Below are 25,757 nucleotides of genomic sequence, written 5' to 3'. Positions count from 1 at the left end.
ATAAATATTCATTTTATTATTAATATAGATATTTTTATTAAATATAAATCAAAAATATATATGATAAATAAATAATATTTTATATTTGAAATTTTATTCTTTGAAAAAAAATTAATATAAATTAAAAATTCAATTAGATATAAATATACTATATATATATTAAACATATATTATATATACATATACTATATTCAATATATAGTTATTTCAGTGATATACTTTTTATTGTCATGCGCGTTGATTCATATTCGTATTGTAAATAATCAGTATGCTGTGAGCAATTAAAGTAACAAAATGTGAAGAAAACATATAATCTGTGTTAACAATGGAAAACGATAGTTTAGCGATTGTTTATATTGCAAATGAAGAAAAAGAATTAAATCTTACAATTATTTATGGACAAACAATAGAAGATCTTTGTATCAAGGTAAGGTAGTGAAAGAATTATATTTCTTTCTCGATCTTATTATTAAAGTTAAATGAATATTATGTTTTGATATTTTGTAAAATATTGAAAATAAATTATTAATAATTAATAAAATAAAATTTTATTAATTATTAGTCAGAAATTAAAATGAAATTGAAATTAAATTAAAATTCAATTTTAACCTTTTTCTAAAATAAATCTGAAATCTAAAATATACTTTAATAAAATATCATTTAAATACAGACAAATATTAGATTTATGAAACTTTATTTATGTATTTATATAATAATATTTGGAATATTATTATATATTTGAAATTAAATATAATTTTGCTTCTTTTAATGTACATTTAATTTAAATAAATGATTTTTTAGATCTGTAGATCTCTTGGAATAGGTCCAATAGCCAGACATCTTTTTGCTCTTAGAAATCATTATACAAAACTTTGGTATTCATTATCATATCGTTTGGAAATGAAAAATAAAAATAAATTTGACTTTAGATTAAGATTTAAACCTTCAAGTTTAAAAAGATTAAAACAGATTGACGTAAATGCTTATGACTATTATTTTCAACAAGCACGTTCAGATGTTATGGATAATAAGGTACCAGATATTGTTTATGAAATACATAAACAAGAATTGATTGGACTTGGTGTTACTGATATGTATAGGTTCGTATAATTCAATCTCAATTTAATTGAATCATTTAATGATTTATTTATTTATATCTTAACTTAAATTTTATGATTTCAAAATTATATATTTTTATAATTAATTTTGCAAATAGTTCTATATAATTCTTTAATTTATATTTAATAAGTATAATTTATGAAAATTATTATTTTATAATTATTTTATATAACTAATTTATTCAATATTGTGACTTTTTCTTTTAAAAATTTAATTAAATTTAATCTAATTTTTGATAAATATAAAATTATTTTTTTTACTCTTTTACAGAGTAATGTTAGAAAAAGGAATACCAAGAGAAACAGTGGAATCAGAGTATAGAAAATATATTCCTAGGGAATGTATAAAACGTCATGCATTTTTCATTAAAAAACCAATTCATAATGCACTTCTGGAAATTTGTAAAATATCTGGATATGATGCAAATTATGTTAAAGAACAATATTTGAAACAATTTGAATGTATGGCACCAAATTACCCATATGAAGAATATGAAGCTTTAATGGATAGAGATCTTCAAAATCCTCCAATAAAAGTGACTTTAAGAGTCAATGTAGATGAAGTAAAATATTGTGAATTAAATGTTGCTTCATGGATTACATTATGTGCAATTGAAGATTTATGTTTTGTTTCTATAAGGTTTAAAATTTATTATGAAAATAAACATTAATAACAAACAATAATATAAATATCTTTTTGTGATAAATATTTTATTATATATATATATATATATATATATATATATACATATATTTTATTTTCAAACATTAACTCAAAAAAATTAAAAATATTTTTTATTGAAAATAGTATAGTTTTTTTTTACTTAAAATGTAATAAGTAAAACATTTTTTGATATTAAATTACACAATTTTTATTTATAATTGATTTTGTGTATGTGTGTATATATGTATTGTATATAAAATGTATTTAATATTTTTTTCTATTTTTTTTAGACAAGATAATACAGTGGAAATATCGAGGAAAAATGGTATACCTTCATATTTGAAATTTTCAAAAAATGCACTTTTAATGTCTTTTGTTTCTGCTCTGGATGGTTATTATCGTCTAGCAGTTAAATGGACATTTAATTTATGTGGAGAGATTGTCACTCCTTCTTTAGAAAGATTACATAAATTAAAGTGTCATGGTCCAGTTGGGTATGATTTCATTTATTTTATTTATTATAATTACAATATAAAATTTTATAAAAAATATATATATATATATATATAAATATTGTAAAATTAAATTTTATTTTAGGCAAGAATTTTCATATACAAAACTTCAACAAAAACGTGCTAATAAACCAGGTTCTTATCTACTTAGAGAAAGTGAAACAGAATACAATGTATATCATTTGGATATATGTAATAAGGGAGGAAAATTATTTTCAAGGAGAATAGAAGAAAAAATTCCAAATGAGTTCACTGTTACTGGGATTCCTAATCGATATAATTCATTGGTACAATGTGTCTCATCTTTTCAAGATTCTGAAGGACAGCCTTATCTTTCAGAATGTTTACCACCCTCAGAATATGGTAATTTAAATAAATTTTCGTTCTTTATTTTGTATTTTTATAACTAAAAATTTATTTTTTTATAATTTTTATTTATAATTTATAGAATATTTGTATTGTTATAATTATTATATTGTTATAATAACACAAAATAATAAAAGTAAGAAAAAATTAATTTTTTTAGATAAGTCATCACTATTACTTTGTGCTCCTGAAAATGCTGTTAGTGAAGTTGCAGCTGATGAAGAAATTGTTGCTTCAGTTTTAGAAACTGGCCCTCATTGTGTATCTCAAAATCAATTAGAAATTTATAAACCTTTTTTAAAAACTATTAGAACTCAACAATATTCGCCAACAACTCTTCACAGAGCGATTTGGAGATTAACTAAAGGAAAAAAATTAGAAGTTGCTCTTAAAATTTTAAAACAAGAAGAAGAAGCAAATTATACAAAAGAATTTTTGGAACTTGCTGGAAAATGGTCTCAATTACGTTCAGGTACTCTTGTAAGGTAAATAATATTTTAAAATATAAAATAAAATAATTATAATATTATAGTTTTCTATATTTTTAAAAAATGTAAAGTAATGTAATATAGATTAAAATATTTTAAATTATAATATAAAAAAGAATATTAATAATGGTTTTAAAAAATATGGCAAAAGAAAGAAGTCAAAAATGTTTTAAATTTAATTTATTGGATCATTTAATAATATATTTCTATGAAAATATTAAAATAGTAATTGTAAAATTTCAAAATGTACATTTTACATATAGATATGCAGAATTTTTAGTATTTTTTATTTCTTATCTAATATTTGCAACAAAAAATCTTATTACAATTAGTAAATGATCTTATTACAATCAAATTCTATTATATTATTATACTTATAATGTACTTAAGTTTCTTCAAAATTTTTATATAATAATTTAATATTGAATGGATAATCCAAGTTAATTTAATTTTTTGCTCTCATCTAATATATACTTCTTATATTGATACTAGAATAATTTGTATGTTCTAGTAGATTATATGGTTTAACAGTAACACCATCGATTGGAATGCTCCTAGAATTGGTACGACATGGTTCACTTGATGAATATTTACGTAGTTCTTCTTCTCAAACTATTAAAACTGTAGATATGGTAGAAGCAACAGCCTGTTTGGCCGCTGCTCTTTGGCATCTTGAAGAAAATGGTGTAGTTCATGGTAACATTAGATGCAATAAGCTGTTAGTACATGCCCATACTAATAACAGTTTTGTAGTAAAATTAGCCGATCCAGGAATATTTGTATATACAGAAACGGATATTCATTGGTTACCTCCAGAGACTTATAATGATCCAGAATTGGCCAGACATAGTTTTCAAGCAGATATTTGGGCTGTTGGAACAACAATTTGGCAAATATTTGCTAGGTAAATCTTTTAAATAAATATTAATTTTTACGTTTTCATTATAATTTTAATTTAATAAATTTTTCTTAATATTATTAGTTTTAAAATATATGTATTTAATAATATAATTTATCATAAATATTTATCATAAATATATTTTTCATAAATATAATATAATTTATCATAAATATTTCATAAATGATTTAATACAATTTTAATATATAAAAATAAAATTTAATGTTTTTTTTTTCAGGGGAGATACATTACAAGAATTTTCAAATGTTACCATTGTAAAAAAACATTATGAAGCGGGAAAACGTTTGCCTATTCCAAATGGTTGTCCTACAGAAGTTTATCGGTTGATGCTTGAATGTTGGGGAGATTCAAATGGTTCTAGAAAACAACCTCAAGCAATTACAAGAGATATAAATCAAATTCTATATCAAGTATATAATTCTCGTAGAAGTCACGCATATGCAACAGCTTTTCCAAAATTACTTAATTCTCAATTAAAAAAGTTTGAGCAAGGTAACTTTAATTCCAATAATAATAAATCAATAAATAGTGAATCAAGAAGTAATAGTCTTCTTATGGATAATACCAGTCTTCCCTGGAATGATACTGATGATAGTAAGATATAATTGTCTTCTGTTATATTGTTTTAGCAAAATCTTTAAATTTATTTTAATTTTAGATCTACAAGGTTTAATCAATACCAATGATAACTATATAGATAGTACAGAAGATCTTTCTGCATATTTAGCAAGAAGAGATTCAGAAAATTGCTCGATCTCTCAAAATAACATTCCCAATATGAATTGTATTGAACATTCTACTCAAGCTTTATGGATAGGACATCCTAGTGATTTAGGCGAGGTAATAAAATAAATTTAATAAAAAACTGATCAATTTTTATTATTTATATTTAACAACATATATTAGTAACAATTTATATAAATTTAATAATTTTTAAAAATTAATCGCTATAATAATAATTTTTAATAATAATAATAATTAAAAAAGAAAATGAATATATAATATTAATATAAAAATAGGTAATAGGAAGAAATGAATCTGGAACAGCAGAAGATTGTGGATCTGGAAGTAGCAATGGTTCTTTAGGTCAAATGCGAGGAATTTATGAATTAGATATTGATTGTAATGTAATTCTACAAGGGAAAATTGGTCAAGGTTTTTATGGAGAAGTTTATAGAGGCACATTAGAAAGAGAAAATGGAAAAGACATTGAACCACAACAAGTTGCTATAAAAAAATTAAAAAAAAAAAGAGCTCTTGAAACTGATATAAATGATTTTGAAAGAGAAATTACTATAATGAAGGTGATTATTTCAAAATTTTTAATTAATTTATAATTTATTTTTTATATGATATTAATAATTATATGACATATGTGACATAAAATTATTATATGACAATTTTTATATAATATTTTTTATATAATATAACATTAATAATTACAATATTGAAATTACAATGAATATTAATTGCACATGAATGACATGATTGTAGACTTTAAATCATCCAAATGTAGTAAAAATTCTCGGAGTAATATCAGAACCTGAAGTTTGTTTAGTAATGGAATATGTAAAACATGGTTCATTACAAAGTTATTTAGCAATTCACAAACAAGAATTAACACATAGAAGACTATTGGGATTTGCTTTAGATATTGCAACAGGAATGGACTATTTAGGTAGCGAGGGTATTGTTCATAGAGATCTTGCTGCAAGAAATATTTTAGTTGCTGATGAAAATAAAGTTAAAATCAGTGATTTTGGATTAGCTCAAGTTATTGGAGAAAATGATTATTATATTTTACAAACTGACCGAAGTCTTCCTATTAAGTGGCAAGTATTATAAATCTAACGAAATTATATATTTCTTATATATATATATTAATTATATATAATTCTCTTTTCTCTTTAAGGTATGCTCCAGAAAGTATTAGAGATGGAAAATTTTCTATTCGATCGGATGTGTGGTCTTTTGGTGTAACAATGTATGAAACATTTAGTTTTGGAGAAGAACCACGTTTACCTGGTCTTGATTCTAGTACAGAGCGACTTCAAAATGAACAAGAAAAAGGAAGTACTGAACTACTATTAGCTGCATTAGAAAATGGTATTCGTCTTCCTTGTCCATGTATTTGTCCACAAGCAATTTATGTAAAACTTATGCATCCCTGTTGGAACTTAAAAAGTCATAAAAGACCAGATTTTGCAACACTTTGTAAAGATATTGAAAATCTTCTTACTCAATATTAAAAAGTTAAACGAAAAGAATTATTTTATACGAAGTTAATTTTAATATAAAAATTTTTATAATTTTAATTTTAATAAAATTGCATAAAATTTCAATATATTTTCAGTATTAAAAAATAGATATCAAATAATAACATTGATTCAATTTCAATAATTAAGTGCAATGTTAAGAATCTAATTTAAATATTAAATTTACTATATTAATGTTGCTATAAATAATTGATATTGATGAACAAAAAAGAACTAATATATTTTTAATGATTTTAACTTATATTATATATACTTAATTGACTTTTCGTCAAGAAATTACTTATTAGTTATCAAATTAAACATGTAAATTTATGTATGTAATGTTTTAAAAGCTAAAATAATTAAAATAAAATTATCTAAGATATATATGTATATATATAATTTTTTTGTAAAACAAATATAAAATTTGTTTCATAGTCATAATATTTATCTATTATTTACAAATATTTCCTATTTAATTATTAATAAATAATTAAAATTAAAAATTATATTTCTTATATTTTTGAATATAACTTGATGTTTCGTAATTAAAATTATATGATATATAAAAATTATGAATAAATTTATTTAATTCAAAAATGTTAATATAATTACAAAAAATAAGAAATAAAAACTTCTTTATATTTAATTTTTTATTTTATTTTCGTAACCATGAAATGTATACATATAGATATAATTATGAATTTGAGTTAGCATTTGGTCCTCGACGACGACTATAAGTTTGCACAACATTAACAAATCTTCGATTATACTGAATACGCCTCTTAGCTCGGCCAGTTTTTTTTTTACTCTTTTCTTGTTTTTCTACCTATACAATGAGAAAAAATATAATTTAATAAATTTTTCAAAGAATAAATATTTCTTTTTTATAAAAAGAATTTCATATATTATATACTAAATTAAAATATACTAAAATTTTGCATATATAAATAAAAATTCATCATTAAATATCTTAATCAATTTAGTAAAATTAGTTGTAGTAATTAATTGTATTGTAGTATAATATGATTATAACTAGTATGATTTAATTACCTTTGGCGTTTGAGCTTTCACTTTTCCAGCTCGAGCTAAAGACCCATGTACTTTACCTTAAATATTAAAATAATATTTTGTTTATATATAAATCAAAAATTTAAAATATAAAATAAATAAATAAAACTAATAAAATATAAATTTAGAAGCTTATAATAAAAAAATTATGAATAAAATTAAATAACGATAAGAAATTATAATTAAAATAAATCTTAAGAAATATACAAAAATTCTTCATTATGAAAACTTACCTCCAGGAAGAGAAACTGTTAATTCCAATACATTTGATGTAAGATCTCCAACTAAAGTATCATTTTGTAATAAAAGTCCAGAACAATATAGATTAAAATCTATATTTGCAGCACCTTTTATTTCCACAATTTTTTTCTGGAAAAGAATTATAAAAAATTTATATTATCATTACCTTACATTCAATTAATAAAATTTTTAAAATCTTATCAAATATGATTTATCAATATTATCATGAAGCAATATTTTATCTCTATAGACTTTTTAAATATTTATTACAACAATTAAATAATAAAAAACATAAGGGAAAATATTTCACTTAAAAAAATAAGATTTTTTAATTATTTTATCTTATATATTATTTTAAATTTTGAAATTTAATTTAATTTATTTTTATTTTATTTTAATTTATTTATTGACAAATATTGCGAATGGAAATCAATATATATTTATTTGATCACCAGCTCATACATTTGTCATTTAATATTGCGTTGTTGCTCCTTCCAGAGGCATAAAGTACTGACTCTGAATTATCATCAACGCAAATAATTAAATAAATATAATATTTATAATAATACACAAACTATTTATTTTTAAAATAAAAATATTAACAAAATATAAGTATAAAAATAATTTTTTAAATGAAAAATATTTATTATATCTTAATATAATATAATATTTTTAAAATAATATAAAATTTTTACTTACTTTTAAATCTGCAATAGTTTCATTTTCGTGTGATTCGACCACAGTCGTGCGCTCTCCTCTAATATGTAACTGCATTTTTGCTCTTTATATAAATAAAATAATATTTCAATTAAATATTTGAAAAGAAATATATATAATTTTTTAAGCTTTTAAGATTTTAATGAAATCTAATTTTATTATTAATTATTTTATTATTATTATTATTATTTATTTTAATTAATTATATATTATTACTATAATTATATATATATAATTATTATTATTTATTATTAAATTATAAATGATCATAAATATATACCTATACCTATATAAATATATATTCAAATTTAAACAGTAATTAAAAAATATAAAATTTATATAAATACATATTTAATAAAAATAAAAATTTTTTAAAATAAGTAAAAAAAAAATATAAAATCATATAAAGAATGAATAACTGACACGTGTCGTTAAAAAAGCATATTTAATTTTAAATAATCTTTTTTTTTAATATTTTAGTATTTTAGTTATAAAAATATTTTAAATTTATAAACTAAATATATAGTAAAATTTAATATATTAAAAAATAAAAATATGGAAAATCACACTTACATGCAATAACGCTTAAAAGGATCTTGCTCAGCTTGGCTCGAAGTTACTAACAGTTGTGGTGGAGTGAAAGCGTACAACGCTTCTTTAAATAGAAACTTGATCACGTGACATATCTTTGCTAATAGGAATAACGGTATAATATGACTCATATACAGTTACATCTTTTGTTCCTATAGAAATTCGCCATAAGGAAATTAAGCCATTTTTAATAATAGAGGAGATAAGTGTATCGTGCTTATCTAATAATTCTGATTATAAATCTATAAGCGATAATACAATTTATCGATAAAATGATAATAAAATAATTAATTGATTTTATTTTTATTTTAGATCCAGATTTTTTATTTATATTAAATATTATTTAATAATATATTATAAAAGAAAGCTATAATTGCAAAAATAAAAATATTAATTAAAACAATATCAAAACAGTACTATATTTCATTTAAATAATGTAAATTTTTCTATATCGATTATTTTCATGAAAATGTGTAATATTTAGAAATTTCTATTTTATATATTTTTATATATTTTGGAAATTATTTGTCAATCTTTTTCGAATACTTTTTATTTTAAAAAACATTTAATGTTCTTTATTAATGTTTATTTTAAATATAAAATTTATAATATTTTAAGATTGAAAATTTAATTACAATTTCTCTGGATTTTGATTACGTGATTTTGTTTACTTCAGACAACTTGATTTGTGAAAGAGTTATAGGTGTAAAATTCTCATATATGATAAAATTATTAGTAATTTCTATTAATATTGATTTTTTATTAATGTTTATGTCTAATATATAAAAATTTGAATAATATTTGTTAAAATATTATTAAATTTTTAAATTAAATTATTTATCCAATCAAATTTTGATTTATGCTTTTCATATATATATCTATATATACATATATGTATAATATGATATATTATTTAAATGTTAAGTGTATATGATAATTTTCATCTGTATACTAACCTTATATAAAATTTAAATCAGGATTAAATAATAAATTTTCATATTATTTATATATGAAATAATAAAAATAATAATTTTATATTACTAATATAGCAAGAATCGTAGATTCCATGGCATTTCCACTAAACGATCAAATTTATACAAAATCTTTTACACCTAGAGAATATCAAGTAAGAATTTTTTAAATTATTTTAAAAAAATATATTGCACATTTTATAGAAATAATGAATAGATTTAAATACTGAAAATAAATTATTTTTAGGTAGAATTATTTTATGCTGCTAAAGATAAAGATATAATTGTTTGTTTAGGAAAAAATTATGAACAAACATTTCTTGTTATAAAATTAATTCAAGAATTTGCAACAAATAATAGGAGGTAATATCATTGTTACTTTTTTTATATAGAGTTTTAAATATTTTAATATATTATAATATTTTAATAATTTTAATATTATTTTTTAATATATTTTTTATATAGAGTTTAAATTATTTTTGTTATTTCATTAAATGGTTTTTAAAATTATTATATGTTAATTTAGATTATTAAGTCAAGGAGGAAAACGATCATTATACATATTGACAGATGAAGAAAAATGTACTATAAAAGCAAGTTATATACAACAATTAACAGATTTAAAAGTATTGTTATGTGATACTTGTTCAACTACAGAATTTATAGAAAAGTTTGAAATTTCTCATGTAAGAAATTAATACATTATAAGAAATTTTCAATTAATTGTAATTTTAATTAATTGTATATTAATAATATAATAGATGTTTAATAATTTTTTCTTTTTAAAAAAATTTTATTAGGTATTACTTGCAACTTCAAAGACATGTGCACAATTATTAGCAGATAAAAAAATTTTACCTCATCAAATAAATCTAGTCATAGTTGATGAGTGCCATAAATCTATAAACAATAGCCAACTAAAATTTATTTTACAAACTATTTTATCGTGTAATAATGTTCCCAGAATCATTGGATTAGCTGTACCATTATTTAATTTAACACAAGAACCTGGAAGATTAGGATTAGAAATAGAAAAAGTAGAAAATACATTTCAATGTGAAGTTGAAACAGCTAGTGATATATTATCTATATTACGGTATGTACATTTTAATATACGAAACAACTTTAACATTTATTTTTTTAACAAAATATATGAATTCATAAAAAAATAATGAATATTATAAGATCTATTGTTTTTATTAAACTTATAATTACAACAAAAAAAGAAAAATTATAAAGAAAATTTCATATTATTCAACTTTCTTTTCTGTATTTTTTTTTATTCATAATTAAACAAAAAATACAAGTTATATTTAAGTTATACAATCCTATTTATTCTAATATATTAATATAATATTAAATTATTCTATGTACAATATTTTTATTTAAATAGTGATTTTTTAAATAGGTATAGTCCTAAACCTAAAGAATATGTAGTAGAATATGCTAAAAGTGAAAAAGGAGAATTACATATTACTATTGAAAATCATATATTGCATGCTATTGAATTTCTACGTGATCATCGTTATGATCCAACTGAAATTTATAATGAAGAATTTTATGAAGATATTCAAAAAATACCAGATCCTACAGAGAAGCCATTTGAAATGATGCAAGATCTTTTGCATATATTAGAAACTCTTGGACCGTGGTGTGCAGATCGTGCTGCATTTGCTCTTTTAATTTTAACAGAAAAATTAAAAATAAAAACACCTTATGAAAGACATTACTTGTTATTAAATATGATTGCATCTGTTTTTACAAAGATACGAGCTTTATGTGATAATGCATTTGAAGTTTTATCTGAAAAAGAAAAAATATATAAATATACTACTACAAAAGTTCATAGATTATTACAAATTTTGAAAACATATACACCATATTATACAAAACATATTACATATAATACTGATAATAAAATAAATAATGAAAATATTTCTCGGAAGTTTCCAGCAAATAATAGGGATTCTATTAAAGATAAATTTATGCAATCTAAAAAATTAGATTGTAATTGGAAAAGTAATGAAGAGAATTGCAAAAAACCACCTGTAGCACAACGACATATGCGTGGCATTACAGATCCTGATTTACTTTGTGGAGTAATTTTTGTAGATAAAGCATTTGTAGCAAAAGTCTTATTTTATTTATTAAATGAAATATCTATGCATGATGAAGAATTACATTTTTTATCACCTCTTTATACAATTGAAAAAAATATTGATGATATTAGTTATTCAAAAGATTTAGAAATAGAACATAGAAAACAAGAAGAAGTTTTGAAAAGATTTAGAATACATGAATGTAATATACTAATTTCAACTTCAATTTTAGAAGAAGGTTTGTCATTAATAAATATTATAACTATTAAATAATAATTTATTTTAATTAATTAATATTTTTGTAATAATTTATAATATATTATATTAATATTCTATTATATTTGCGTTTTTTTTTAGGTATAGATATTCCAAAATGTAACTTTGTAATGAGATATGATTTTCCAAAAACTTATCAATCCTATGTACAATGTAAAAGTCGTGCAAGAGCTCCAGATGCCCTGTATGTATTATTGGTATCACAAGAAATGTCAAAGGAGTACGTATGGCAACTAGCTCAATATCATTATATAGAAAAGGTATCAAATTATGATATATTATATTTTTTAATCATTTTAATTATTAATTTATGATAAAATTTAATGGAATATATGAACTGGATCTGATGTTTGATTAATAACTATATTATCTGCTCGATTTAATTTATTCATAAACTTCAGTGTGTACCAGTTTTAATATCAGCCATTTAATGTGGTTCATTACCTGTGTCCATCCCAGTCGAAAATTTTAATGGAAGAGCATCAATCTATTTTGTAGACTTTGTTAGTAAAATGTTCTAATAACGAACCATCTGAAGAAGAAGAAAATGAAGCAGATATGTATGCTGCTATGATACCACATTATAAACCACTTGATGGAGGTGATGCACCTAAAGTTACTTTTAATTCTGCTATATCATTAGTAAACAGGTAGTATAAAATAACAAAGAAAAAAATAAAAACATTTAATAGTTAATTTAAAAATTATTTTTTTGTTACAAAATTTTATTTGTACAGATATTGTGCAAAATTACCTAGTGATACTTTTACAAGATTAACTCCAGAATGGTCCATTCAAGAAATGAATATTGATAATATACTTATGTACATATGTTCTTTACGACTTCCTATAAATTCTCCAGTAAAATATATTGTATCAGTAAGTGCTTTATTTTTATTTTTAAAGATTTAATTTTTTATTAAATTATTATTATTTTAGTCATATCCTATGCCTAATAAAGCTATGGCAAGACGAATGGCTGCTTTACAATTATGTATTGATTTACATAGAAAAAATGAAATAGATGATAATTTGTTACCTATTGGAAAAGAAAATTTTAAAGCTAAACCAGAGGATGCAGAAGTGCCTGCTTTACCAGATGAAAGTAAAGTAGATTTTTCTGAAGCTCGACCAGGAACAACAAAACGAAGACAATATTATTATAAAAAGGTTTTATCTATTTTAACATAAAAAATAATAATATATATTTTACAATATTTTTTCTCTTAATATCATATTACTCTTTTTAGACAGCTGAAGCATTAACAGATTGTAGACCAATAATTGGAGTTCCTTCTTATTTATATCATATTAACTTAGTGTTAAGTTGTCCCTTACCTGAAGAACAAAATACTAGAGGAAGACGTATATATCCACCTGAAGAATCAGCTATTGGTTTTGGTATAATAACATTGAAAGAAATTCCTAAGGTATAAATTAATATTTTATTAATTTTAATAATATTAATATATATGTTATAATATATATTTTATATATATATATATATATATATATATATATATATTATATATTATAATATTAATATATAAAATATAATTAATATTTAAGTTTTTATTTTAGTTATGTCCATTTCCTATATATACTAGATCTGGAGAAGTTCATGTAAAATTGAAACTTACTAAACAGACTATAATTTTAAATGAAATGCAAGTAGAAAAAATTGCTACTTTTCTTAATTATACATTTACAAATGTATTAAGATTACAACAATATTTGATGCTCTTTGATCCTAATGCTTCAGAAAATTCATATATGATTGTTCCTGTAAAATTAGGTAATTTTGAATACTTTGAAATATTATATTTCAATTTAAATTTAAATTGCAATTTAAATTTATAATATACAAATCTATTTTTGGTAGATGAACAATCTGACATTGCTGTAGATTGGAACTTTTTAGAATGTATATATAAAAATCGAAATACAGGACCAACTAAAATTCCTGAAGAAGCCAGAAAAAATTTCAAGTTTGATGCATCAAAATATCACGATGCAGTAATTATGCCTTGGTATAGAAGTCAGGATCAACCTCAGGTACTTTAATACGTATATTTGAATTATAAACAAAATATTGCAATATTAAACCTTTTTGTTCATTTTAGTATTTTTATGTTGCTGAAATTTGTACAAATTTGAATCCTAAATCTTCTTTTCCTGGTAATGATTATGGCACTTTTGAAGAATATTATTTGAAAAAATATGATATACAAATACAAAATTTAGATCAACCTTTATTAGATGTGGATCATACATCGGCTAGATTAAATTTTTTAACGCCAAGGTAAATATTATGAAAAATATATGACTTTCTTTATAATAATAGTATTTGAATGTATTTATAATGATACTTTATGATAATATTTTAATATTTATATTATATTTATATAAAAATTTTATTTTATTATTTTTTAGATATGTTAATCGAAAAGGTGTTGCTTTACCAACAAGTAGTGAAGAAACAAAACGAGCAAAACGAGAAAATTTAGAACAAAAACAAATCCTTGTTGCTGAATTATGTGCAATTCATCCCTTTCCAGCTTCATTATGGAGACAAGCAGTTTGTTTACCTTGTATTTTATATAGAATTAATGCTCTATTACTTGCTAATCAAATACGATGTCAAGTTGCCCAAATGATAAATTTAGGACAAGAAAATTTAAATTCTGGTATTTATAAAATAGTATAAGAATTATTTTTAATTTTTATTATTGATTTTAATGTGAAAATATTTTAGATTTTGAATGGCCAGCATTAGATTTTGGATGGAGTTTAGCAGAAGTTTTAAAAAAATCTAAAGACTCTGAAAAAACAAAATTAATTAAAAATGAATTAAATTCTACAAATGCAATTGATACTAAATGTCAAAATATATCTAAAGATATTACAGAAAATTTATATAAATTAGATAAAGAAGATTTAAATGAAAGTAATTATGAATTTCAATTAACGAATGATAAGATAACTGAAGCAGAACAAATATCAAATGATGAAAATGAACTAGAAATTGGTACTTGGTCAAGTGATATGGCAATGAATTCTTTAGACTTTGGAGCAAATAATTTAAAATCATTTCCTCTAAATGTGACTGTTTTACCAAATGAATTTAATTGGAATGATATTCGATATGGATCTCCTGCATGTGAATCAGATTTTGATGGTTATGAATCAGATGATATTTATAGTGATGGATTTGCTGATACTTCTGACGAAAGTGAAGATGAAAATAGGGGATTGCGAATTTCTTATATGGGAGAAAATGTTGCAGAAGCTGTAGAAGATGAAAAACAAATATCAAAACAAGAAGTTAATAAGAGAATTTTGGATTTGTTAGAAACTGAAAAAAATTCGGATGAAATTTTATGGTCGTATGCAAAAGAGAGCGAAGTTTTAATTACAAAACATAAATTAACTCATTATGAATTTGCTAAAATTAGAGAATGTGAAATAAAACAAAATGGATCTTTTATACCTTATGATAATAAGATTGTAATTAAAAGAAAAACTTCATTTAGCTTACATTCTGAAGAAAATTTACCAAATTATAAATACAAAACTTATGTAGAAACTGTGGTTGATAAATTTACTCAAGAAATATTGAATAATAATGAAACTATACAACCAATAAAAAAAAATTCTAATACATCAAAATTTACATATCATTTCGATAGTAATCTTTTTAGTTTCGATTTTCAACCAAAATTAGAAAATCATCCCGGTCCAAGTCCTAGTTTAATTTTGCAAGCTTTAACTATGTCCAATGCAAATGATGGTATTAATTTAGAACGTTTAGAAACTATTGGAGATTCTTTCTTAAAATATGCTATAACTACTTATTTGTATTGTACATATGATAATATACATGAAGGCAAGCTTAGTCATTTAAGATCTAAACAGGTATAAAAGATTCAAAATATTAATTGATTTTATTGATTTATTAATTATAATTTGTTTTAATCTAATGACATTTTTTAGGTCAGTAATTTAAATTTATACAGATTAGGGAGACAAAAAATGTTGGGTGAAAGCATGATAGCAACAAAATTTGAACCACATGATAATTGGTTACCTCCTTGTTATTATGTTCCAAAAGAACTTGAACAAGCATTAATAGAATCTGGTGTACCTTCTACTTTATGGAATCAAGCTGACATTCCAGCTTTACAAGCTGTAAATCCTTTTGAAATAACTCAGTTAGTTCGAGAAACAGAACAAAAATTGGGTGTCATGAAAAATGAACTTGATCGCAATGAAACAACACTTCCAAATAATTTAGATAATATGCGTTGTTTTATACCATATAATTTAATTACTCAACATAGCATTCCTGATAAAAGTATTGCAGATTGTGTTGAGGCATTAATTGGAGCATACTTAATTGCTTGTGGACCTAGAGGTGCATTACTTTTTATGGCTTGGTTAGGAATTCATGTTCTACCTACAGAAGAAATTAATATTATTCAAGAAACTGAGCCAAAAGATAGAATTCCAGGAAGCACTCCTTTTGTAAAAGGAAAAAATGAAAAGGGGCAGACAATATGGACACAGGTATTTATAATTTTATAATTTATATTAACAAATAAATATTTTAAATTAATTTTTAAAGATTCGTTATGGAAAATTGGAAGAACCACAAAATCCTTTACTTCGATATATTATTGACCCAGAAAAAGAATTAAAACTGATGCTTGATGGCTATGAAGAATTAGAAAAAAATATAGGATATAAGTTTCATGATATTAGTTATCTGCTGCAAGCATTTACTCATGCATCATATCAACCAAATAGATTAACAGATTGTTATCAACGTTTGGAATTTCTTGGAGATGCAGTTTTAGGTAATAAAGATAATTTCATTCTCTCTTATAACTTTCGATTATGTAAAATTTAATATAAAAGTTTATAATTCTAGATTATTTAATAACAAGACATTTATATGAAGATGCTCGACAACATTCTCCAGGTGCTTTAACAGATTTGCGATCTGCTTTAGTTAATAATACTATATTTGCTTCTTTAGCTGTGAGATGTGGATTTCATAAGTATTTTCGACATCTTTCTCCTGGTCTAAGTATTGTTATAAATCGTTTCGTTAGAATTCAAGAAGAAAATGGACATTCCATTAGTGAAGAAGTAAGAAACTTTGAATAAATTTACACATATATCATATGTAATAATTAAGATTAATAATTAAGAATAATAATAATTAAGATTAATGATTTATTTTATTTTGTATCAAAGATCAGGAATATCATGAATGATATAACAATATTGCAATATATAAAATATTTTAATATATAATATATAAAATATTTTATATTTATATACATATATATTTTTTATTATTACTTTTTATTTTTTTTTTTTTTTTAGTATTATTTAATTGGAGAAGAAGAATGCGAAGAAGCTGAAGATGTAGAAGTACCAAAAGCATTAGGTGATGTTTTTGAATCATTAGCTGGTGCAATTTATTTAGATAGTGGAATGTCCTTGGATGCAGTATGGAGCGTCTATTATGCCATTATGAAAAATGAAATTGGTAATTTAAAAAATTTTTTTGTTTCATGTATATATATTTTATAAAAAAAAACAAACGTATGATATTTTATTAAAGAACAATTTAGCACAAATGTTCCTAAATCTCCAATTCGTGAATTATTGGAATTGGAGCCTGAAACAGCAAAATTTGGAAAACCAGAAAAATTAGCCGATGGACGAAGAGTTAGAGTTACAGTGGATGTTTTTGGTAAGGGATCTTTTAAAGGAATTGGAAGAAATTATAGGATTGCAAAATGTACTGCAGCAAAATGTGCATTAAAAAAATTAAAGAGAATGCAAAATTATTCAAGGGAAAAACTATGATAGCATATATAATATTAGATCAAAATAAAAGCATATAAAATAAAATGAATTTCTTTATTATTATTAAAATATATTTTTATAAAGTTGTGTTCATAAATATTTACGAATTTGTAATATAAACAATTTTTATGCATTCTAGCTTAATATAATATATTGATGGTATAAAATAGATTTCTAAATTTAAAAGAACATCATTTATTGTCATTATAAAAAAACAAAATTTTGAAAAAATAATATAAATATATATTGTTACATTGTAAATATTAAAGCAATAATTATTTTAAAAGTACTTATAAATTCAAAAAGAATCATAGAATATGTATTTCTTGTATTCAACTTATGATAAATGATTGATTTACAAATGATATTTTTTATTTACCTTATAAATTGTGTAACAATTTTCTTTGAAAATTCTAGTCAATTTTAGCATTATTTTTTTTTTTATATTTTCAAATGGAACAATTTTTTATAATAATTATATACAATAAATATATTGTAAAAATATTTTATAAATATTTGAATTTTCATTAAAATTTATTTAATAATTATTATATATTAACAAATTATATCAAATAAAATTAAAAAAAAAATTTTTTATATTTTAAAACATTAATAAATAATTTTTTACAATGAAATAAATATAAAATTATTTATATGCAAAATTTATAAATTAATTTATTTAATGATTTAATTATATAGTATGTATAATGTTTTATATAATTTTTTTTGCTTGTTTGATATAATCATTATGTAATTAGTATTTCATTTTAATATAAAAACAATTATCATGTAAATTTTAAAAATCTTTTGTAATAAATGTTTAGTTAAATAAAATAAGGAAAATTTTAAATATTAAAAAATATTAAATATGTTTGTAAAATGAATTTTTTAAATATATTAAAATTTTATATTTTATATAATATTATGTACTTTGAAACCCATTTTAAGAATTAATTGCACAACTAAAAACAATGAAAGAAATATCTCTTCATACAAATATATCTTATTATAAATCATATATTGTATATGTAGGAGACCTTATATGTTGTATATTTAAATATATTATTGATACCATTATAAAAATGATAATGAAATTAAAAATGTTTTGTAATTTATATACAATTTAAAATATTTTTTATATCTATTTAGAATTAAAACTTTAGGAGTTAAATTGGCTATAAAAAAGAGCTATAGCAGGATCTTCACATTCACATGTAATTAATATGTCTCGAAATTTATCTAAAATCTGTAATAATTGAGATCTACGAATATTTTCTAAATACATAATCTCTTCTAAATGATAGCCTCCATTAAAATAATCAAGACGGCATAGCTTGTCAAGTAATTTTCTGTCATCAGAAGGAATATCATAATCTTCTGATTGATAATTGTACATTCCATTTTCTTTACGAAGTGTTATTGATATTTCTTCATTTATATCAGCAGAAGTACTTTTTGAGACATCATTTAAATTCCATACATTATTAGTTTCTGTGATTTCATTTAAATTATGATTCAATTCATCTTTTGTATCCTTTAAAAAAATATATAGCAGTATAGCTACATTAATATATGAATTAAAAAATAAATATCTTTAAACTTACCAATGATACTTGACCATGCACTGTTGGCATATATTGTACATATGTATGTAATTGTAGAAGTAAATGGTTTTTTAATAACCATATTATTGTTTTTACTAATTGTGTTTGTTGTTGTGATTGACTTAAAGGATTTAATTTTTGACTTATAGATGTTGGTAGTGAAAAATCACTGAGAACCTATACTAATAGAAATTTAATATTACATATAATTCAAATAATTCTGAATGATACAAATAATTTTTTCACATACTTGTAATAAACAAAGTCCTGGAAATTCTTCAGAAAATAATTCTAACAATTGATTTGTGATAATAGCATCTGGTGATACAACATAAACATTACTTTCACAAAGAGGATAAATTATAGTAGCTTTAGCCCAATATATTAAATGTCCAGTTAATTGAAAAACTTGAGTTAATGTTAAATCAGAATCAGCAGCTAAAGTTTGTAAACTTTTCAGTGGACTATACATTTGAATTAAGCGTTTAAGAGCTGGAGAAGAATCTATTGGAAGTGAATCCAGTAAATCTAAAGGTTCAATAAGTAATAATATACCATGATAAGGTCTTAAACTGTTTAAACATCTGTAATAAAATTTAATATGTAATATTATTTTGATTGATAGTCATATAACATAATATTAACCTATCTATTATTTCTGGATTAATAACAAATCCTTTTTTGTGAGATTGATGAACTTTTTGAGGAAGGCAGAAACGTACTTGAATCCATTTATTAATCATAATATTAATTATACCAGAAGTAGTTAAACTACTAAACACAGATTTCAAATCACGTGAAAGTGAACTTCTTTGTAATATTAATTCATAAGGTGATTCATCACAATCACTTTCACCTTCTGATCTAAATAAATATATATATATATATATTATTATTTTATACATACATATATATATATATAATAATAGTAAAAAAATTCTAATTAATCTTTTATTTTATATATATACCTTGTGGCAACTTCATCATGAGTAGAAACCATAATTTTTATTTCTTCTGTTAAAAATCCACATCGTTTTTCTTCATGTCTTAAAGCTATACCTAACCTAAAACAAATAATAAAATTGTTTTTTTTTTATATATTACAAATAACATAATATTATATTATATTATATAAACCTTTTACTTAAATCATAGTAACATTTTACTATAGAATGACTGGCTTGTGCTTGTAGAGCAAAAACTATATTAAAAAGCATCGAAGAATTAACTTCCTTCATACCATGAGATGGAACTAAAGTTGGATGTCCAACAAACCGAACATCATTTACTTTTAATTCAAATTTTTGCTCACATAATTCTGGTTTAACAGCAAATAATGTTGACAATACTTCATCAGTAACTCCAGTTAAATTTCCATTGCTTATATTAGAAATTGGAAAAGGTAAAGACTATTAACAAAATTTATTATATATTATTAAATTATTATATTCGTTTAAAATATAATTTAATAAAAAATTTGAATATTGATGTATTATTAAAATTATATAAAGAAAATTATATAAATTATAATCATAACGTTATATGAAAAAAAATTGACCTGCAATAAATCTTCTGTGATAGTTAAAGAATAAGGATTTTTTCTTTTAGTACATTGATTAAAATCTCGCGTATGTTTCGCCACATGTGGATATCGAAATAAAAGTCTATCACCTTTACTATCACTTTTTACAAGAATTATACTTAGCGGATTTATCTCCATAACTACAATTAACTAATGTACAGGTTATATAAAATCTTGCCATCAATAAATTATAAATGAATAAATTTAATCAATTAAAAATGAAATTAATAAATATATATAATCAAATATCGAAATTATTTTAAATTTCAAATATAAGTATCAATTTTTTTAATAAAAATATTGTAATATATTTTTTGATTCACAACACAGTTCTGACTTTACCGGAACCATGCGTAAAAATCAATGTACTATATTTGAATTTAAAAAATATTTATGTGTTTATTAAAAAGTTGTATTTAAAAAATTTGCATTATAATTTATAAACATTATATAATTACATTTAATAATCTAATTTTATTTTGAAGTAATTAAATTATTCTATATATTTAGTGTATTGATTATAGTCGTAACATGTTCATGTTTTTATCATTCATTATTCTCTGTTTGAATATCATATACTTTTTCTTTCTTACAATTTGTATAATATTTGTATAACATTTTATTATATTATTATATTTGTATTTTAATTTAAAAAACAATAATTTACTATAATATATAATAAATACAAATAGAAATACAAAAATTATTTTTCATGCCTAGATATTTAATTATATAATGATAGGCATCACTAATATGCAATGTTTATTTAAAATGCTTATTTTATTTATTTAAAATAATTTATTTATATTCAATCAAATGAAAATAACAATTTATTTATAAGCTTAATATAAATATAAGCTTAATATTTCTTAAATATTAAATATATGTATATACATATAAATACATATATCGAAATTCCATTATTATAGTTTATGTTTCAATCTATAAATCTTAATTCTATAAATCTATAAATCTTGCAATTATAGAATATATATTATATTTTATAAGTATTCAAAATATAATTTGTTTTATTTTTTTTTTAATGAAAAATATAATCTAACTAAAATTGATAAAAATAGCACTTATTAGTTTTTTTGAATTATATATAAAATATTATTATATGGATATTATTATTATTATTATTATTCCATACAGACATAAAGAGTAGACTGGGTGAGAAATTTTCTTTGCCGTTCAATACGACAACGCGTGCGCTTTTCTTCCAGAGAAGCAGTAGTCGCTTTAATGGTATATACTTTCATAGAGACGTGTTATTTAACGGTAAGAATATCCTTTTGATGTTATCATTATTTGCATGTTTCTTATTGAAAAATATATAATGATATAAAACATTATTTTTATCGTTTATTTTTTTAATTAAATTAAAGATAATACAAAGAAAATATTGGAAATTGAAAGTGTTGTGCAAAAAAGAAAAGAGCAAAGAATAAATAAAGTATAATAATTTTATAAACATCAAATATAATCAAATAATTATATTTATTTTATAAACAAATATATACATAGATATTTGAAACAATATTTATTAAGTTAAAATTTTATTGTTCATTATCTTTTTAAAATAAATGTAAGACTTAATTAATTAAAGAAATAATATGAAAGATTTAAATAACTTTTACTTTTATTTAATAATATAATGAAAATTAATAATTTTTAATTTTTTTTTAATATTAATAATAGATGAGAGGTTTTGACTTAACAACGAATAATTCGGGTTGTGCATCTTGTACACTCGAACCACCGCCTGACATTCTTCATATACCGCCACCACCGTTCCCAGCCATTTTTCAACATAGCTCTGATTTTTATTCACACACGGATTTATTATCGTTCCCACCTCATTTCAATGACAGCCCTTGCAAACATTTTTGCGATCGCCGCTCCGAAGGAGTTCAATATATAGAAATGCCTCAACAAGGTTTAATTAACAAATTTGTAATTTATTTATTTTACGTTAATTTATTCATATAATTCGTTTTGTACTTTTATTTTAAAAGAAAGTAAAAATATTTTCTACTATTATATATTAATTTAAATATTATTAAATAATTAAATTACTATTAAATATGTCTATTTAAATACATTACATAAAAAAAGAACAAAACGAAAAAAAATATATTTAATCAATTTAATTATATCTGTAAGTAAATAATTTTTATATTAAAATTTTAGGAACAGTTTTCGATGACACATGGTTGCTGGTTCTAATATCTTCTTGCATTGGTGTAATTTTCATAGGCATCGTACTAGCAACATTACTCTTGAAATGCAAATTGTAAGTCTTTTTTTTTCTATTTCTTTTGTAAAAATAGCAAAACAAAAATTAACCAAAAAAAATAATTTTATATTGCAATGGAATGAAATATTTAACGATTGAATTTAAAAAATGACAATACAGTATAGAAAACAATCAATTAATATTATTCTATAGTAATAAAAGTGGTAAGAGTGGCGTAATTTCTATACCAAATGCGACATCTGGTATACAAGCAAAAAATGGAAGAATTCAAAATGAAGCTGTTCTTTACCCCTGTGGAACTGATACTATGCAAGATAGTCGTGTTATGTGGGCTACTCTTACACCACGGGGTACTACTAGACATTATCTAGAAGAACATACTTATGAAACAATCGGCGGTGGACAATTTCATAAACGTGCCTGTTCAACTACGCCAACTGAACATGTAAAACTTAAGGCAATTTAATATTGTTTTTATATGTAGTTATACTTTAATTCACTTTAATTCATAATTTTTTTTCATGATTTTTGAACAAAATTATTCGTAATAAAAAATAATTTTTATTTATTTTATATAAAAAAAAATATTAATTAAATAATAATAAAAAAAATAAAGAAAATTTCAATATAATTTATATAAACAGATATTATGAAATAACTTTATTGTACATTTTTTGAATAAAGTAAAGAAACATTTAAAATATCTGAAGATAGATAATTGATTTTTCAGACTTACGCAGATCCTCCAGTTACAACTCCGATTCAAAATCGATTAAAGGACGACAAAGCCTTTGATAACACTGCATTCGTAGATTACGAAGAACCTTCGTTAATAAAGACTGACTATTATCAGCTCAATGATGTTTTAGAATCGAATGATCCAAGTAATATTTTAGTTATTAACATTTTAATTAATGAATTAATGTTAGCATATCTTTATATTTATAATTTAATTTAATTTTGTTTACAGATATACAAAGAGGAACATCGCGACCACGCGTTAGCTCACCAACACGGATCGAACATCCAAATTTACCGCCTCTTAACCTTCATCCTCATAAACGTTCTTCTCGTAAAGGATCTGCTACGTCACAAGCTTCAGATACGTTATTAAGAAATAGTATTACTTCATCTACATATATTCCTACTATATAAGTTTTACATTAAACTTTGATTATATTTCTAAGCTTATACGCAATAAGCAACAGTAAATAACAGTACATTTTGTACACATTATTTTCACATCTAGTCATTTTAATCAAAAAATGAATATAAGTTTTAAAAAAAGTGACTTGGTCGTTTAAAAATGATAAAATCTAGCAATGTGATCAATATCAATATGTATAATATTATTTATATTTTATTAATACAAGATATCATATCACTCTCACTGCCAAATAGAATAAAAAAAAAACAAAATGATTTACTATTGATCAAATTTGAATAATCTGATCAGATTTATGTTCTATAATTTATTAATACTTACATTCTATAAATTATATAGATAACAACAGAATTTAGAAAATAGTATAATCACTAGTTTATATATTATCATATAGAAAAAACTTATTCAAAAGTTCATGCGAAAAAGGAGGCTGATGTATTATATGTTGAAAAATCTAAAAAAAATCGTTCAATAAGTATAAGAAAATAGCATTTCAAATCTCCATAATTTGTTACAAATTCTTTTTTTATTGAAATTGTTGTAACAAAATTTATTAATTGTTTTTAATTTTAATTTCGTTATTGTTTACAATGTAACTTTTGTAGGAAATATATTGTTTCAATAAAAAAAAAATCATTGCTGAACCTAAATCTTTAATCCTAATATAAAATTTTATGATTACATATTTTAATCGAACTGTTAAAAAAATTCCTTACTATTATCCTAACAGACTATTAGAAATCGATCGAATGTTAGTTGTTATGTGAATTATAAATATCGTTCGTTATAAATTTGTTTTTTTTTAAATTATAACAATTCAATTTTAATTCTTAAGTTTAATATTTACTTTTAATATTTAGATTATTATAATTAATAAATTGGAATTAAAAATTATAATTTAGTTGAAAATAATTAATGAGATAATTTAATCAGACTTTATATTTTTTCATATTTAAAATATCAACCGCATAAAAAATCA

At 21.6% G+C, this 25,757-nt stretch overlaps 5 protein-coding genes across 12 annotated transcripts; 3 read left to right on the top strand and 2 right to left on the bottom strand.

Annotated features, from left to right (window-relative positions):
- The first annotated feature begins 229 nt into the window (after nt 1–229).
- On the top strand, nt 230–6,971 carry LOC107997913 (tyrosine-protein kinase hopscotch). 5 transcript variants are annotated; one of them, XM_062075183.1, is made up of 13 exons: nt 230–427; nt 802–1,100; nt 1,390–1,758; nt 2,073–2,276; nt 2,380–2,657; nt 2,821–3,145; nt 3,660–3,844; nt 3,938–4,052; nt 4,285–4,661; nt 4,726–4,907; nt 5,087–5,371; nt 5,562–5,899; nt 5,980–6,971. In XM_062075183.1, the coding sequence occupies exons 1-13, from the start codon at nt 326–328 to the stop codon at nt 6,314–6,316; spliced, it is 3,396 nt and encodes a 1,131-aa protein (XP_061931167.1). In that variant the 5' UTR covers nt 230–325; the 3' UTR covers nt 6,317–6,971. The 5 variants fall into 5 exon arrangements, with proteins under 5 accessions (XP_061931167.1, XP_061931169.1, XP_061931166.1 ...); XM_062075185.1 differs by having other exon boundaries at nt 3,663–4,052; nt 4,285–4,559; XM_062075182.1 differs by having other exon boundaries at nt 3,663–4,052.
- LOC133666114 (ubiquitin-like FUBI-ribosomal protein eS30 fusion protein) lies at nt 6,961–9,087 on the bottom strand. The gene is made up of 5 exons (XM_062075188.1): nt 8,924–9,087; nt 8,333–8,414; nt 7,627–7,762; nt 7,376–7,431; nt 6,961–7,151 (listed from the first exon to the last, which is right to left on the bottom strand). Exons 1-5 carry the CDS (start codon nt 9,070–9,072, stop codon nt 7,020–7,022), a joined length of 555 nt encoding a protein of 184 aa, XP_061931172.1. The 5' UTR covers nt 9,073–9,087; the 3' UTR covers nt 6,961–7,019.
- Nucleotides 9,088–9,860: 773 nt separating this feature from the next.
- Nucleotides 9,861–18,216, top strand: LOC107993566 (endoribonuclease Dcr-1). The gene is made up of 20 exons (XM_062075180.1): nt 9,861–10,067; nt 10,160–10,275; nt 10,439–10,598; nt 10,713–11,008; nt 11,321–12,249; nt 12,369–12,547; nt 12,786–12,937; nt 13,025–13,166; nt 13,227–13,457; nt 13,538–13,717; nt 13,869–14,082; nt 14,170–14,342; nt 14,411–14,589; nt 14,721–14,974; nt 15,043–16,202; nt 16,281–16,853; nt 16,912–17,143; nt 17,218–17,438; nt 17,679–17,844; nt 17,920–18,216. The coding sequence occupies exons 1-20, from the start codon at nt 10,008–10,010 to the stop codon at nt 18,165–18,167; spliced, it is 5,865 nt and encodes a 1,954-aa protein (XP_061931164.1). The 5' UTR covers nt 9,861–10,007; the 3' UTR covers nt 18,168–18,216.
- Nucleotides 18,203–21,715, bottom strand: LOC107997797 (GATOR complex protein NPRL3). 2 transcript variants are annotated; one of them, XM_062075186.1, is made up of 7 exons: nt 21,330–21,715; nt 20,909–21,180; nt 20,740–20,835; nt 20,417–20,635; nt 20,022–20,355; nt 19,772–19,948; nt 18,203–19,701 (listed from the first exon to the last, which is right to left on the bottom strand). In XM_062075186.1, the coding sequence occupies exons 1-7, from the start codon at nt 21,489–21,491 to the stop codon at nt 19,327–19,329; spliced, it is 1,635 nt and encodes a 544-aa protein (XP_061931170.1). In that variant the 5' UTR covers nt 21,492–21,715; the 3' UTR covers nt 18,203–19,326. The 2 variants fall into 2 exon arrangements, with proteins under 2 accessions (XP_061931170.1, XP_061931171.1); XM_062075187.1 differs by lacking the exon at nt 20,417–20,635.
- Nucleotides 21,716–22,503: 788 nt separating this feature from the next.
- Nucleotides 22,504–25,428, top strand: LOC107997801 (uncharacterized). 3 transcript variants are annotated; one of them, XM_017056646.3, is made up of 6 exons: nt 22,504–22,634; nt 23,055–23,292; nt 23,547–23,649; nt 23,806–24,058; nt 24,344–24,497; nt 24,584–25,428. In XM_017056646.3, exons 1-6 carry the CDS (start codon nt 22,599–22,601, stop codon nt 24,766–24,768), a joined length of 969 nt encoding a protein of 322 aa, XP_016912135.2. In that variant the 5' UTR covers nt 22,504–22,598; the 3' UTR covers nt 24,769–25,428. The 3 variants fall into 3 exon arrangements, with proteins under 3 accessions (XP_016912135.2, XP_016912134.2, XP_061931572.1); XM_017056645.3 differs by having other exon boundaries at nt 23,806–24,070; XM_062075588.1 differs by lacking the exon at nt 22,504–22,634 and adding an exon at nt 22,791–22,941 and having other exon boundaries at nt 23,806–24,070.
- The last annotated feature ends 329 nt before the right edge of the window (nt 25,429–25,757 follow it).

This window comes from Apis cerana, linkage group LG5 (assembly GCF_029169275.1).
Source record: "Apis cerana isolate GH-2021 linkage group LG5, AcerK_1.0, whole genome shotgun sequence".
In the NCBI taxonomy this organism is placed as follows: domain Eukaryota; kingdom Metazoa; phylum Arthropoda; class Insecta; order Hymenoptera; family Apidae; genus Apis; species Apis cerana.
Note: the sequence above shows the minus strand (reverse complement) of the source record. Positions and strands in the feature narration are given on the sequence as shown.

What these genes read in the sequence shown, in the direction of transcription:
- LOC133666114 (XM_062075188.1), bottom strand. Translation starts at nt 9,072, where the DNA reads ATGAGTCATATTATACCGTTATTCCTATTAGCAAAGATATGTCACGTG. An exon ending in CCTTTTAAGCGTTATTGCAT is followed by an intron (nt 8,415 to 8,923) that starts GTAAGTGTGATT and finishes ATTTATATAAAG; the next exon opens with AGCAAAAATGCAGTTACATA. An exon ending in AACAGTTTCTCTTCCTGGAG is followed by an intron (nt 7,432 to 7,626) that starts GTAAGTTTTCAT and finishes TTAATATTTAAG; the next exon opens with GTAAAGTACATGGGTCTTTA.
- LOC107997913 (XM_062075181.1), top strand. Translation starts at nt 326, where the DNA reads ATGGAAAACGATAGTTTAGCGATTGTTTATATTGCAAATGAAGAAAAA. An exon ending in AAGTGTCATGGTCCAGTTGG is followed by an intron (nt 2,277 to 2,379) that starts GTATGATTTCAT and finishes ATTTTATTTTAG; the next exon opens with GCAAGAATTTTCATATACAA. An exon ending in CGTTCAGGTACTCTTGTAAG is followed by an intron (nt 3,146 to 3,659) that starts GTAAATAATATT and finishes TGTATGTTCTAG; the next exon opens with TAGATTATATGGTTTAACAG.
- LOC107997801 (XM_017056645.3), top strand. Translation starts at nt 22,599, where the DNA reads ATGGTATATACTTTCATAGAGACGTGTTATTTAACG. An exon ending in TTACTCTTGAAATGCAAATT is followed by an intron (nt 23,650 to 23,805) that starts GTAAGTCTTTTT and finishes ATTATTCTATAG; the next exon opens with TAATAAAAGTGGTAAGAGTG. An exon ending in CTGAACATGTAAAACTTAAG is followed by an intron (nt 24,071 to 24,343) that starts GCAATTTAATAT and finishes TTGATTTTTCAG; the next exon opens with ACTTACGCAGATCCTCCAGT.
- LOC107997797 (XM_062075186.1), bottom strand. Translation starts at nt 21,491, where the DNA reads ATGGAGATAAATCCGCTAAGTATAATTCTTGTAAAAAGTGATAGTAAA. An exon ending in TACTATGATTTAAGTAAAAG is followed by an intron (nt 20,836 to 20,908) that starts GTTTATATAATA and finishes TATTTGTTTTAG; the next exon opens with GTTAGGTATAGCTTTAAGAC. An exon ending in CAGGACTTTGTTTATTACAA is followed by an intron (nt 19,949 to 20,021) that starts GTATGTGAAAAA and finishes CTATTAGTATAG; the next exon opens with GTTCTCAGTGATTTTTCACT.
- LOC107993566 (XM_062075180.1), top strand. Translation starts at nt 10,008, where the DNA reads ATGGCATTTCCACTAAACGATCAAATTTATACAAAATCTTTTACACCT. An exon ending in TTTGCAACAAATAATAGGAG is followed by an intron (nt 10,276 to 10,438) that starts GTAATATCATTG and finishes ATGTTAATTTAG; the next exon opens with ATTATTAAGTCAAGGAGGAA. An exon ending in GGCAGACAATATGGACACAG is followed by an intron (nt 16,854 to 16,911) that starts GTATTTATAATT and finishes TAATTTTTAAAG; the next exon opens with ATTCGTTATGGAAAATTGGA.